At 43.1% G+C, this 13,048-nt stretch overlaps 1 protein-coding gene across 7 annotated transcripts in view; it reads right to left on the bottom strand.

Moving 5' to 3' along the window:
- Window positions 1-13,048, bottom strand: part of LOC112217993 (myelin transcription factor 1-like protein) — a 124,923-nt gene that overhangs the window by 18,193 nt on the left and 93,682 nt on the right. For 4 of the 7 annotated variants that reach the window (XM_042300947.1, XM_042300946.1, XM_042300950.1 and 1 more), the window contains exons 13-21: window positions 8,411-8,644; window positions 5,392-5,540; window positions 3,933-4,001; window positions 3,683-3,745; window positions 1,962-2,060; window positions 1,153-1,374; window positions 938-1,029; window positions 706-809; window positions 320-463 (exon numbers count right to left, since the gene is read on the bottom strand). In XM_042300947.1, the coding sequence (XP_042156881.1) occupies window positions 320-463; window positions 706-809; window positions 938-1,029; window positions 1,153-1,374; window positions 1,962-2,060; window positions 3,683-3,745; window positions 3,933-4,001; window positions 5,392-5,540; window positions 8,411-8,644 (1,176 nt within the window). The remainder of the gene's footprint in view (window positions 1-319; window positions 464-705; window positions 810-937; window positions 1,030-1,152; window positions 1,375-1,961; window positions 2,061-3,682; window positions 3,746-3,932; window positions 4,002-5,391; window positions 5,541-8,410; window positions 8,645-13,048) is intronic. The other 3 variants (XM_042300948.1, XM_042300952.1, XM_042300949.1) reach the window with 2 other exon arrangements.

Genomic DNA, 13,048 nt, shown 5'->3' with positions numbered 1-13,048 from the left:
GAACATGAAATTGGCATGCCCTCAAGTGTACCATCTACTGTCTCTTTACTCCCTAACCCCACACCCTATTCCCCGTAACCCTTTTCTTTATTTCTATGGCATAAGTGCTTATCCAGCTCAGATGTCACAAAGTGCTTATCCAGCTCAGATGTCACAAAGTGCTTATCCAGCTCAGATGTCACAAAGTGCTTATCCAGCTCAGATGTCACAAAGTGCTTATCCAGAAAATGTAAATGCAGCTTAGATCATTTGTTGATACAGTGCTTGTCTGACAGTAACTGTTATAGGCCAGGTTGTGCCAGGTTGTGTTGGTACGTACCATATGTGGGAGCTGGATATTAGCTAAGCTGTTGATGAGAGAGTGGCTGAGGTTGGCTAGCTCGTGCAGTAGGGAGTCATTCTGCTGCTCAATCACTTTGTTCTCGTCCTCTATGGACTTCAGGTTAGTCTCCATAGTGGTGATCTGGGAAAGGGGAAAAATACATTGAATTTAGATGAAGCACTGTGATATTCAGTTTGACAAGAGGGTTTTGACTGACACTGAGGCACTTCCTAATATGCATGCCATTTACGTATCGCCGTTACTTGGGGGGTTGAAACATCAGCGTCTAAGCTTTAATCCAGCAACCTGTTTCAAAATTTGCCCAAACTCAGCATTACTTACTACCCTATAATAAATAATGAATAATAATGGATGAATCTTACTTGTGTCCTAAGTTTAATCATGTCTGATTCTACTTGATTGTTTGATTCGTTTAGATCTTTGATTTCTTCATCCAGCTGTTTGATTTCCTCATCTTTTTCCATTCCTATAAGAAAGGAGACATGAAATAGAATTTAAGAATTTAAGATTTGAATATTAAGCCTGAATATTTGTTGAGTAAACCAGCTAGTGGCCTAGTCAAGGGTTCCTACTGGTATTAGAGCGTTAGCTTACCTTTGCTTGCACGTTGCTTGATTGTCAACATTTCAACTCCTGTCATTCTGGCTTTCTTCATGGCTGAGGTGGCACGGGGACAGCCGGAGAGACTGGTGAATAAAATCACATGACATGACTCCAACCATGGTCTCAAGCACATTCTTGATCTGGTACTTGATTACATTTATACACAGTTGCTTGTGTACATCACAGCTGTGCAGAGCTCCACCCACCTCCGATGTGTCAGGAAGCTCCCACTGACATGTCCCGATCCATCGCAGCCCGGGGTTGGGCACGACATGCCATCTGTCTTCCCGGACTTCCAGGCAAACTGGGAGCCGTTAACGTAGCCGTCCTTCTGCCGTTTGGCCGCCAGGGGGCAGCCTGACGCACTGCGGTGGGACGCATACTTCCCCGTCACATGACCCTGTCCGTCGCAGCCTGGGACGGGACACCTGGGGAAAGGAGGGGTCACAACTTCGCTCACCTCACCTGCAGCACACCTTCCCCTGCTAACTGGGATTCACAGTGAAATTACTAGAAAAATATTAGCTACTCTAATAAAAACCATCCCCCAGGTTATAACATTTACCCGTGGTTTTACATTGGTATGTCCTTCAGAATGACATTTGGGCTGATTTAGAATGAGCACAGCGTGTCTGGGGACCGCTCCACCCCGGCAGTGGGGAGATCAGTGTTAATTATGATTGCAATGTTAATGATGATGATACTGTAGATCCAGTGAACCTCGCAGGGATAGAGGTGGCAGCAACAGCAACAGTTTTGCAGAGATTGGGAGGTGATTGCTGAAAGGACACAGAGTGAACTGTAGATGATTCGCGGGAAGGTAATATTCACTTAATTTTATGGCAATACTTTACCAAATGCCAGAAGTATCTGAAATATAATCTTACTGTACTGTACTCACTACGTGTACCACCCTGGCTGTAGGGAAATATGAGGTGAAATACAGGACTATGGCTTCGAGAATATGACAAATTAACAAGATACGATACACTATCCATCCATTCCAAAGCCACACCTGATTGGCTCCTGGTCGTCCTTGTCCTCCTTGCTGTGCAGTATCTTGATCCCGCTCTTCTTGGCCCGTGGACAGCCTGACAGACTAGAGGGGAAAGGTCTTGTGCAGTTCACTACCATCTTAAGAGTATGATTACAACGTCAGTGCATGTGGAGTTCATCACTTCTCAGAATCTGGAAAGTCAGTTTCAGATGATTTCAAGACAAACCATGTAGCCCTTTCTGTGTCACGAGGGCGATGCGTGCAATTTGGAGCTATTCTACTGTATTTTAGTCAATGCCATTCCGACATATTATATGTTTATTAATTACATTCTTTTACTTTTAGATTTGTGTGTATTGTTGTGAATTGTTAGATATTACTGCACTGTTGGAGCTAGAAACACAGGCATTTTGCTACACCCACAATAACATTGCTAAATATGTGTATGTGACCAATCAAATTTGATTTGAAGGGGGAGTTCTTATAAACAGCCAGCAACAAAAAGCATCTATTTAGATGTTGCTTTATGAGTGAATTTCACCGCTCAACAGTTTCCTGTGGGTATCAAGAATGGTCCACCATCCAAAGGACATCCAGCCAACTTGACACAACTGAGGGAAGCATTGGAGTCAACATGGGCGTAAAACGCTGTGTACTACTCCCTTCACAGAACAGAGCAAACTGGCTCTAACCAGAATAGAAAGAGGAGTGGGAGGCCCAAGTGCACAACTGAGCAAGAGGACAAGTACATTAAAGTGTCTAGTTTGAGAAACAGACTCCTCACAAGCCCTCAACAGTCAGCTTCATTAAATAGTACCCGCAAAACACCAGTCTCAATGTTAACAGTGAAGAGACGACTCCGGAGTGCTGGCCATCTAGGCAGAGTTGAAAAGAAAAAGCAATTTCTCAGACTGGCCAATAAAAAGAAAAGACTAAGATGAGCAAAAGAACACAGACACTGGACAGAGGAACTCTGCCTAGAATGCCAGCATCCCCGGAGTCGCCTCTTCACTGTTGACATTGAGACTGGTGTTCTCAAACTAGATGTACTTGTCCTCTTACTCAGTTGTGCACTGGGGCCTCCCACTCCTCTTTCTATTCTGGTTATAGGCAGTTTGCGCTGTTCAGTGAAGGGAGTAGTACACAGCCGTGTACGAGATCTTCAGTTTCTTGGAAATTTCTTGCCTGGAATAGCCTTCATTTCTCCGAACAAGAATAGACTGACGAGTTTCAGAAGAAAGATTTTTTATTCTGGCCATCTTCAGCCTGTAATCAAACCCATAAATGCTGATGCTCCAGATACTCAACTAGTCTAAAGAAGGCCAGTTTTATTGCTTCTTTAATTAGGACATCAGTTTTCAGATGTGCTAACATAATTGCAAAAGTTTTTTTTAATGATCAATTAGCCTTTTAAATTATAAACTTGGATTAGCTGGCACAATGTGCCATTGGAACACAGGAGTGATGGTTGCTGATAATGGGCCTCGGTACGCCTATGTAGATATTCAATTAAAAAAACAGCCATTTCCAGCTCGGTTTCTGATCAATTTGATGTTATTTTAATGGACAAAAAAATGTGCTTTTCTTTCAAAAACAAGGACATTTCTAAGTGACCCCAAACTTTTGAACGGTAGTATATATGTATATACTAGCCTCGCCCTGCATTTCAATCTGAGGTGTTGGGGGCTGCTGAATATACTGCGTGTCTTTTTTTGTCATTATGATGGGGTGCAAGCTACCTCCTGTGCGAGGCGTAGTTCCCAGTGATGTGTCCAGACCCGTCACATCCTGGAGTGGGACACCTGGGACAGAGAGGGGACAAGGAGCGTGACTACAGGGGACAGGGTAATACCAAAGCTGACAGCATTGACACTATCAGGCTGTTGGTCTATCATGGTATTTGTCTGCTGTGAAACTAGAGACTAGAATATGAAACTCACAAAGGTCTACTGTATATCAGAGATATTTTAGGAATGAGGTTCTGCTTACTTGAGGTCTTGCGCATTGGTCATCATCATACTGCAGATGCTTTTGTCAGCTAGCTGGTAGCTGGAGAGACTAGAGAACACACAAACACACAAGGATGACAGTAGATAACACAATGATAACATTAGATTCAGGGGCGCAACTTTCACTGGGGACGGAGGGACATGTCCCCCTCACATTCTGAAATTGCATTTTTGTTCCCCCCCCAGTTTTATCAATGGAATGTGATACAAAACGAGGCTACGGTGTGCTTTAGGAGCATGTGGTCGAGTAAGCTATTTGGAGTGTTTATCCGACTGGATAAAGAATATAATAATAATAATTATATCCCCCCACTTCTAAAATCAAAGTTGCGCCCCTGATTTAAATTACACAATGATAACATTAGATTACACACAATGATAACATTAGATTACACACAATGATGACATTAGATTACACACAATAATGACATTAGATTACACACAATGATGACATTAGATTACATACAATGATAACATTAGATTACACACAATGATGACATTAGATTACACACAATGATGACATTAGATTAAACACAATGATGACATTAGATTACATACAATGATAACATTAGATTACACACAATGATGACATTAGATTAAACACAATGATGACATTAGATTACACACAATGATGACATTAGATTAAACACAATGATGACATTAGATTACACAGAATGATGACATTAGATTACACACAATGATGACATTAGATTAAACACAATGATGACATTAGATTACACACAATGATGACATTAGATTACACACAATGATGACATTAGATTAAACACAATGATGACATTAGATTACACACAATGATGACATTAGATTACATACAATGATAACATTAGATTACATACAATGATAACATTAGATTACACACAATGATGACATTAGATTACACACAATGATGACATTAGATTACACACAATGATGACATTAGATTACACACAATGATGACATTAGATTAAACACAATGATGACATTAGATTACACACAATGATGACATTAGATTACACACAATGATGACATTAGATTAAACACAATGATGACATTAGATTACACACAATGATGACATTAGATTAAACACAATGATGACATTAGATTACACAGAATGATGACATTAGATTACACACAATGATGACATTAGATTACACACAATGATGACATTAGATTACACACAATGATGACATTAGATTAAACACAATGATGACATTAGATTACACACAATGATGACATTAGATTACACACAATGATGACATTAGATTACACAGAATGATGACATTAGATTACACACAATGATAACATTAGATTACACAGAATGATGACATTAGATTACACACAATGATAACATTAGATGAGGAAGATGATCACTAGGTAAAGGTATAAAGGCTGTAAAGTAGTAACAAGGTGATGAGAAAATAAGCTTGTTTTGGCCTTACGTGATGAGCTCTTCCTTGCCCTCCTTGCAGGGGGCGTACTTGTGTTTTGGGCTGGGCATGGTCACGTCCCCTCCGTAGTGATGCTCGTCTAGAAGGTCCTGGAACGGGTCCAGGTCCTCCTCCTGGTGGAGGGATGAAAGAAAAGAAGACTACATCATGTCACAATGGAGACCATAGATTCATATTACACGTCCTAGATGATTAGTTTCATTGCATGATTATAATTCATATGCACATCTCACATCCCAATTTTTTTAAATTACTCAGCGATTCCTATGTATAAAGCAATTCTCCCAAAGAAACCCTCTCCACTTAATCTGTGTACTCATGCTCCACTTGTATAAACTGCCTTCATTTTGCCGGACCCCGGGAAGAGTAGCTGCTAATCGGGATCCATAATAAATACAAATACAAAATACTGGAATTGTTTAATCTTTTAATTATTTATTTATTTTAATTTTATTTCACCTTTATTTAACCAGGTAGGCTAGTTGAGGACAAGTTCTCATTTACAACTGCGACCTGGCCAAGATAAAGCATAGCAGTGTGAACAGACAACACAGAGTTACACATGGAGTAACAAATTAACAAGTCAATAACACAGTAGAAAAAAAGAGGGTCTACATACATTGTGTGCAAAAGGCATGAGGAGGTAGGTGAATAATTACAATTTACAGATTAACACTGGAGTGATAAATGATCAGATGGTCATGAACAGGTAGAGATATTGGTGTGCAAAAGAGCAGAAAAGTAAATAAATAAAAACAGTATGGGGAAGAGGTAGGTAAAATTGGGTGGGCTATTTACCGATAGACTATGTACAGCTGCAGCGATCGGTTAGCTGCTCAGATAGCAGATGTTTGAAGTTGGTGAGGGAGATAAAAGTCTCCAACTTCAGCGATTTTTGCAATTCGTTCCAGTCACAGGCAGCAGAGAACTGGAACGAAAGGCGGCCAAATGAGGTATTGGCTTTAGGGATGATCAGTGAGATACACCTGCTGGAGCGCGTGCTACAGGTGGGTGTTGCCATCGTGACCAGTGAACTGAGATAAGGCGGAGCTTTACCTAGCATGGACTTGTAGATGACCTGGAGCCAGTGGGTCTGGCGACGAATATGTAGCGAGGGCCAGCCGACTAGAGCATACAGGTCGCAGTGGTGGGTGGTATAAGGTGCTTTAGTAACAAAACGGATCCATGCTCGATTAGCAAGCCCAATAACTCTTACGATTAAACCCCTCAACTTCAAGCTTTTAAATCAGACACTGCAAATGAATAAATGTACTGCTTGGTTTGCTTTGTGTAATATAAGAGATTCAGAGTACAAGGTATAAAGATGATCTACCAGCCATTAATCATATAATGCTGCTGCTCCTCAATGTATCTCCCCACAGGAGCTGCTGAGGGAAGGACGGCTCATATTAATGGCTGGAACGGGGTGAATGGAATGGCATCAAACACATGGAAACCATGTTTTCTGATGGATTTGATACCATTCCATTAATTCCGCTCCAGTCATTACCACGAGCCCATCCTCCCCAATTAAGGTGCCACCAACCTCCTGTGATGTCACCAACCATGAATCCACAATAGGGCGCTTCACTGATTAATTGGAATCTCAATTGTATTTCCTTTATTCCTCATCTACTCTTTCCTTCCCTGCCTCTCAGAGGGAAGGAACCTCATCTTCTGCTCTGTGTCTTGAGAAGCATGGTGTGAGGTATGAAGGAAAAACAATTGAGATTCATCCATTAAGTGAATGCAGTACCAGCAGCATCCACTAGATGTCACTGAAAGACTTTCAGTGGATACTGGATACCCCCATCCTCCCTTTCCCCTGGGTGAGCCAAATCAAATCACCATTACCTGCATTACCGTGGGAAGTAGTTTGGGGGTGGGGGTGCATCTATATCGGTCCGTTCATAGGGTCAGTGCACTAGTTCCGTGAAATATTTAAACTAAATTAAACGTATTTGAATGTTTTACCAGTATTTGTATCTTGAGTCTGATAAGTATCTGTACAAAACAGTTCATCTCATAAAACTTGTGGAATATAAAAATACTTGCTTGATATATGTTTTCCAGTTTCTTGAAATACTTTGCAAATGCAAGTCATTCCTATGTGAAAACTGGAATGGTCTATTCATTCCTTTTCCATTCCAGTAGACACTCTCATCCAGAGGATCTTACAGTAGTGAGTGCATATATTATCATACTGGTCCCCCGTGGGATTCAAACCAACAACCATGGCATTGGACGCACCAGACTCCACCAACTGATCCACATCATCACAAACCACGTGATGTCTGAATGTACTTCATTCTGCATTGTTTTTCTTCATGGTGATGGGACGTCTACAAACCTAGATGACCAGCCTCTGTACAATACAATAATGTACGTGAAGTGGTTTGTAAGGATGGTCAATTAATACTGCACAAAAAGTGGTTGTTTTCATGTTACTTGATCAAGAAAAATATTTAACTTGATATGGATATTTTGTGTCTTTGCTCATAACTTTCCACCTTTTGATGTAAACGTTTGAGGACAGTGTTTTGTTCTCTCTAGATTCCATTAGAACGACATCACAGAGAAAGGGACAAGGCAACAACGCTTACAATTCCAACACTTGAATCCTGCAAGATTATGTTCCTAATTATACAACTGGCTTTTTTTGACAAAGCATATGTGCTGATATTTTTTGTTGTTGCCCGAGCTACAGATGTCTATATCATCCCACTAGTACTAGAAAAGACCCAGTACACCACTTTAGTGATTTTTCAGGGGTGCAGCAGCACGCTCAGCACCTCTACTTCCCGCGGCTATGATTACCTGTGTTCTGTCTATGGCTCAATCGGGAATATTCAACGCTCACAGGGAGTAAAATATGTTCTGTATAAACCATCTTTGAATTGTGTCTCCACTGTAAGAGAACATTGAAATAAAATGTTCAATAGATTTGAATGTTGAACACCCCCAAAAAATATGAATACAATACCCATAATGCCGCGGTCCTTCCCCATACCTCTTTGTGATCGTCGTCGGTGATGCGCTTGATCTTGGTGTAGTCCACGGGCAGGTCCCAGCAGTCGGCCTCACTCATCTGGTAGCAGCGGCTGCTGTTGAGCAGGGCCTGGCGCTGGGTGGACATGGGCTGCAGGGGGGTCAGCACCGTGCCACTCCCCTCCGGACCCCCCGGCTGCCCCCGGCTCACACTCAGGTCAAGAGTACTGCTGTCATCCATGTCACCATCAGGACTCTGTCAGAGAGATAGACAAATGGAGGGATTGAGGGAGGGAGGGAGAGGCAGATCAAGTTAAAGAAGGATGGAGAAGAGAGCAAGGGAGCACTGTAATTAGATGGTAGGAGGGAAAGAGGAGAGAGAGAATGGAGATGAGAGAAAATGCAGAGAGGAAGAGAAAGGGTTGAGAGACGGACAAAGCAGAGAGACAGAGGGTTAAGAGAGAAACAAATCAGAGAAACAGAGAGAGAGTTGAGAGAGAGACAAAGCAGAGAGACAGAGAGAGGGTAGAGAGAGACAATGCAGAGAAAAAGAGAGGGTTGAGAGAGAAACAATGCAGAGAAACAGAGAGAGAGTTGAGAGAGAGACAAAACAGAAACAGAGAGAAGGTTGAGAGAGAGACAGAGAGAGGGTTGAGAGAGAGAGACAAAACAGAGACAGAGAGAAGGTTGAGAGAGAGACAGAGAGAGGGTTGAGAGAGAGACAAAGCAGAGAGACAGAGAGAGGGTAGAGAGAGAGAGACAATGCAGAGAAAAAGAGAGGGTTGAGAGAGAAACAATGCAGAGAAACAGAGAGAGAGTTGAGAGAGAGACAAAACAGAGACAGAGAGAAGGTTGAGAGAGAGACAGAGAGAGGGTTGAGAGAGACAGAGAGAGGGTTGAGAGAGACAGAGAGAGGGTTGAGAGAGAGAGACAAAGCAGAGAGAGGGAGACAGAGAGAGGGTTGAGTGAGAGGCAAAGCACAGAGACAGAAAGAGGGTTGAGAGATTGACAAAGCAGAGACAGAGATAGGATTGAGTGGGAGACAAAGCAGAGATAGAGAGGGTTGAGAGAGAGAGAGACAAAGCAGAGACAGAGATCGGTTTGAGAGAGAGACAAAGCAGAGAGACATAGAGAGGGTTAAGGGGGAGAGACAAAGCAGAGAGACAGGGAGAGGGTTGAGAGAGAGAGAGACAAAGCAGGGAGACAGAGAGCGGTTTGAGAGAGAGACAAAGCAGAGAAACAGAGAGAAGGTTGAGAGAGAGACAAAGCAGAGAGACAGAAAGAGGGTTGAGAGATTGACAAAGCAGAGACAGAGAGAGGTTTGATAGAGGGACAAAGCAGAAAGACATGGAGAGGGTTGAGTGGGAGACAAAGCAGAGAAAGAGAGGGTTGAGAGAGAGAGAGACAAAGCAGAGAGACAGAGAGAGGTTTGATAGAGGGACAAAGCAGAAAGACAGAGAGAGGGTTGAGAGGGAGACAAAGCAGAGAAAGAGAGGGTTGAGAGAGAGAGAGACAAAGCAGAGAGACAGAGAGAGGTTTGATAGAGGGACAAAGCAGAAAGACAGAGAGAGGGTTGAGAGGGAGAGACAAAGCAGAAATAGAGAGGGTTGAGAGGGAGAGACAAAGCAGAAATAGAGAGGGTTGAGAGAGAGAGAGACAAAGCAGAAATAGAGAGGGTTGAGAGAAAGAGACAAAGCAAAGAGAAAGATGGGGTTGAGAGAGAGACAAAGCAGAGAGACATAGTGAGGGTTGAGTGGGAGACAAAGCAGAGATAGAGAGGGTTGAGATAGAGAGAGACAAAGCAGAGAGACATAGAAAGGGTTGAGAGGGAGAGACAAAGCAGAGAGGCAGATAGAGGGTTGAGAGATAGACAAAGCAGAGATAGAGAGAAGTTTGAGAGTGAGACAAAGCAGAGACAGACAGGGTTGAGAGAGAGACAAAGCAGAGAAAGAGAGAAGGTTGAGAGCGAGACAAAGCAGACATAGAGAGAAGTTTGAGAGTGAGACAAAGCAGAGACAGACAGGGTTGAGAGTGAGACAAAGCAGAGACAGACAGGGTTGAGAGTGAGACAAAGCAGACATAGAGAGAAGTTTGAGAGTGAGACAAAGCAGAGACAGACAGGGTTGAGAGTGAGACAAAGCAGAGACAGACAGGGTTGAGAGTGAGACAAAGCAGACATAGAGAGAAGTTTGAGAGTGAGACAAAGCAGACATAGAGAGAAGTTTGAGAGTGAGACAAAGCAGAGACAGACAGGGTTGAGAGTGAGACAAAGCAGAGACAGACAGGGTTGAGAGAGAGACAAAGCAGAGAAAGAGAGAAGGTTGAGAGCGAGACAAAGCAGAGACAGACAGGGTTGAGAGAGAGACAAAGCAGAGATAGAGAGAAGGTTGAGAGCGAGACAAAGCAGACATAGAGAGAATGTTGAGAGAGAGACAAAGCAGAGATAGAGAGAAGGTTGAGAGCGAGACAAAGCAGAGACAGACAGGGTTGAGAGAGAGACAAAGCAGAGAAAGAGAGAAGTTTGAGAGCGAGACAAAGCAGAGACAGACAGGGTTGAGAGAGAGACAAAGCAGAGATAGAGAGAAGGTTGAGAGCGAGACAAAGCAGACATAGAGAGAATGTTGAGAGAGAGACAAAGCAGAGACAGAGAGAATGTTGAGAGAGAGACAAAGCAGAGATCGAGAGAATGTTGAGAGAGAGACAAAGCAGAGATAGAGAGAAGGTTGAGAGAGAGACAAAGCAGAGATAGAGAGAAGGTTGAGAGAGAGACAAAGCAGAGATAGAGAGAATGTTGAGAGAGAGACAAAGCAGAGATAGAGAGAATGTTGAGAGAGAGACAAAGCAGAGATAGAGAGAATGTTGAGAGAGAGACAAAGCAGAGATAGAGAGAAGGTTGAGAGAGAGACAAAGCAGAGATAGAGAGAATGTTGAGAGAGAGACAAAGCAGAGACAGACAGGGTTGAGAGAGAGACAAAGCAGACATAGAGAGAAGTTTGAGAGTGAGACAAAGCAGAGACAGACAGGGTTGAGAGAGAGACAAAGCAGAGAAAGAGAGAAGGTTGAGAGTGAGACAAAGCAGAGACAGACAGGGTTGAGAGAGAGACAAAGCAGAGAAAGAGAGAAGGTTGAGAGCGAGACAAAGCAGAGACAGACAGGGTTGAGAGTGAGACAAAGCAGAGACAGACAGGGTTGAGAGTGAGACAAAGCAGACATAGAGAGAAGTTTGAGAGTGAGACAAAGCAGAGACAGACAGGGTTGAGAGAGAGACAAAGCAGAGAAAGAGAGAAGGTTGAGAGCGAGACAAAGCAGAGACAGACAGGGTTGAGAGAGAGACAAAGCAGAGACAGACAGGGTTGAGAGAGAGACAAAGCAGAGACAGACAGGGTTGAGAGTGAGACAAAGCAGACATAGAGAGAAGTTTGAGAGTGAGACAAAGCAGAGACAGAGAGGGTTGAGAGTGAGACAAAGCAGAGACAGACAGGGTTGAGAGAGAGACAAAGCAGAGAAAGAGAGAAGTTTGAGAGTGAGACAAAGCAGAGATAGAGAGAAGTTTGAGAGTGAGACAAAGCAGAGATAGAGAGAAGTTTGAGAGTGAGACAAAGCAGAGATAGAGAGAAGTTTGAGAGTGAGACAAAGCAGAGATAGAGAGAAGTTTGAGAGTGAGACAAAGCAGAGACAGACAGGGTTGAGAGAGAGACAAAGCAGAGAAAGAGAGAAGTTTGAGAGTGAGACAAAGCAGAGATAGAGAGAAGTTTGAGAGTGAGACAAAGCAGAGAAAGAGAGAAGTTTGAGAGTGAGACAAAGCAGAGACAGACAGGGTTGAGAGAGAGACAAAGCAGAGAAAGAGAGAAGGTTGAGAGCGAGACAAAGCAGAGACAGACAGGGTTGAGAGAGAGACAAAGCAGAGATAGAGAGAAGGTTGAGAGCGAGACAAAGCAGACATAGAGAGAAGGTTGAGAGAGAGACAAAGCAGAGATAGAGAGAATGTTGAGAGAGAGACAAAGCAGAGATAGAGAGAAGGTTGAGAGAGAGACAAAGCAGAGACAGACAGGGTTGAGAGAGAGACAAAGCAGAGATAGAGAGAAGGTTGAGAGAGAGACAAAGCAGAGACAGACAGGGTTGAGAGAGAGACAAAGCAGAGATAGAGAGAATGTTGAGAGCGAGACAAAGCAGAGATAGAGAGAATGTTGAGAGAGAGACAAAGCAGAGACAGACAGGGTTGAGAGAGAGACAAAGCAGAGACAGACAGGGTTGAGAGAGAGACAAAGCAGAGACAGACAGGGTTGAGAGAGAGACAAAGCAGAGATAGAGAGAAGGTTGAGAGCGAGACAAAGCAGAGATAGAGAGAATGTTGAGAGAGAGACAAAGCAGAGATAGAGAGAATGTTGAGAGAGAGACAAAGCAGAGATAGAGAGAATGTTGAGAGAGAGACAAAGCAGAGAAAGAGAGAAGTTTGAGAGTGAGACAAAGCAGAGATAGAGAGAAGGTTGAGAGCGAGACAAAGCAGAGACAGACAGGGTTGAGAGAGAGACAAAGCAGAGAAAGAGAGAAGGTTGAGAGTGAGACAAAGCAGAGACAGACAGGGTTGAGAGAGAGACAAAGCAGAGAAAGAGAGAAGGTTGAGAGCGAGACAAAGCAGAGACAGACAGGGTTGAGAGAG

Source organism: Oncorhynchus tshawytscha, linkage group LG18 (assembly GCF_018296145.1).
Source record: "Oncorhynchus tshawytscha isolate Ot180627B linkage group LG18, Otsh_v2.0, whole genome shotgun sequence".
NCBI classification, from domain to species: Eukaryota; Metazoa; Chordata; class Actinopteri; order Salmoniformes; family Salmonidae; genus Oncorhynchus; species Oncorhynchus tshawytscha.
The sequence above is the reverse complement of the archived record's forward strand: the minus strand, read 5'-3'. Positions and strand labels throughout refer to the sequence as shown.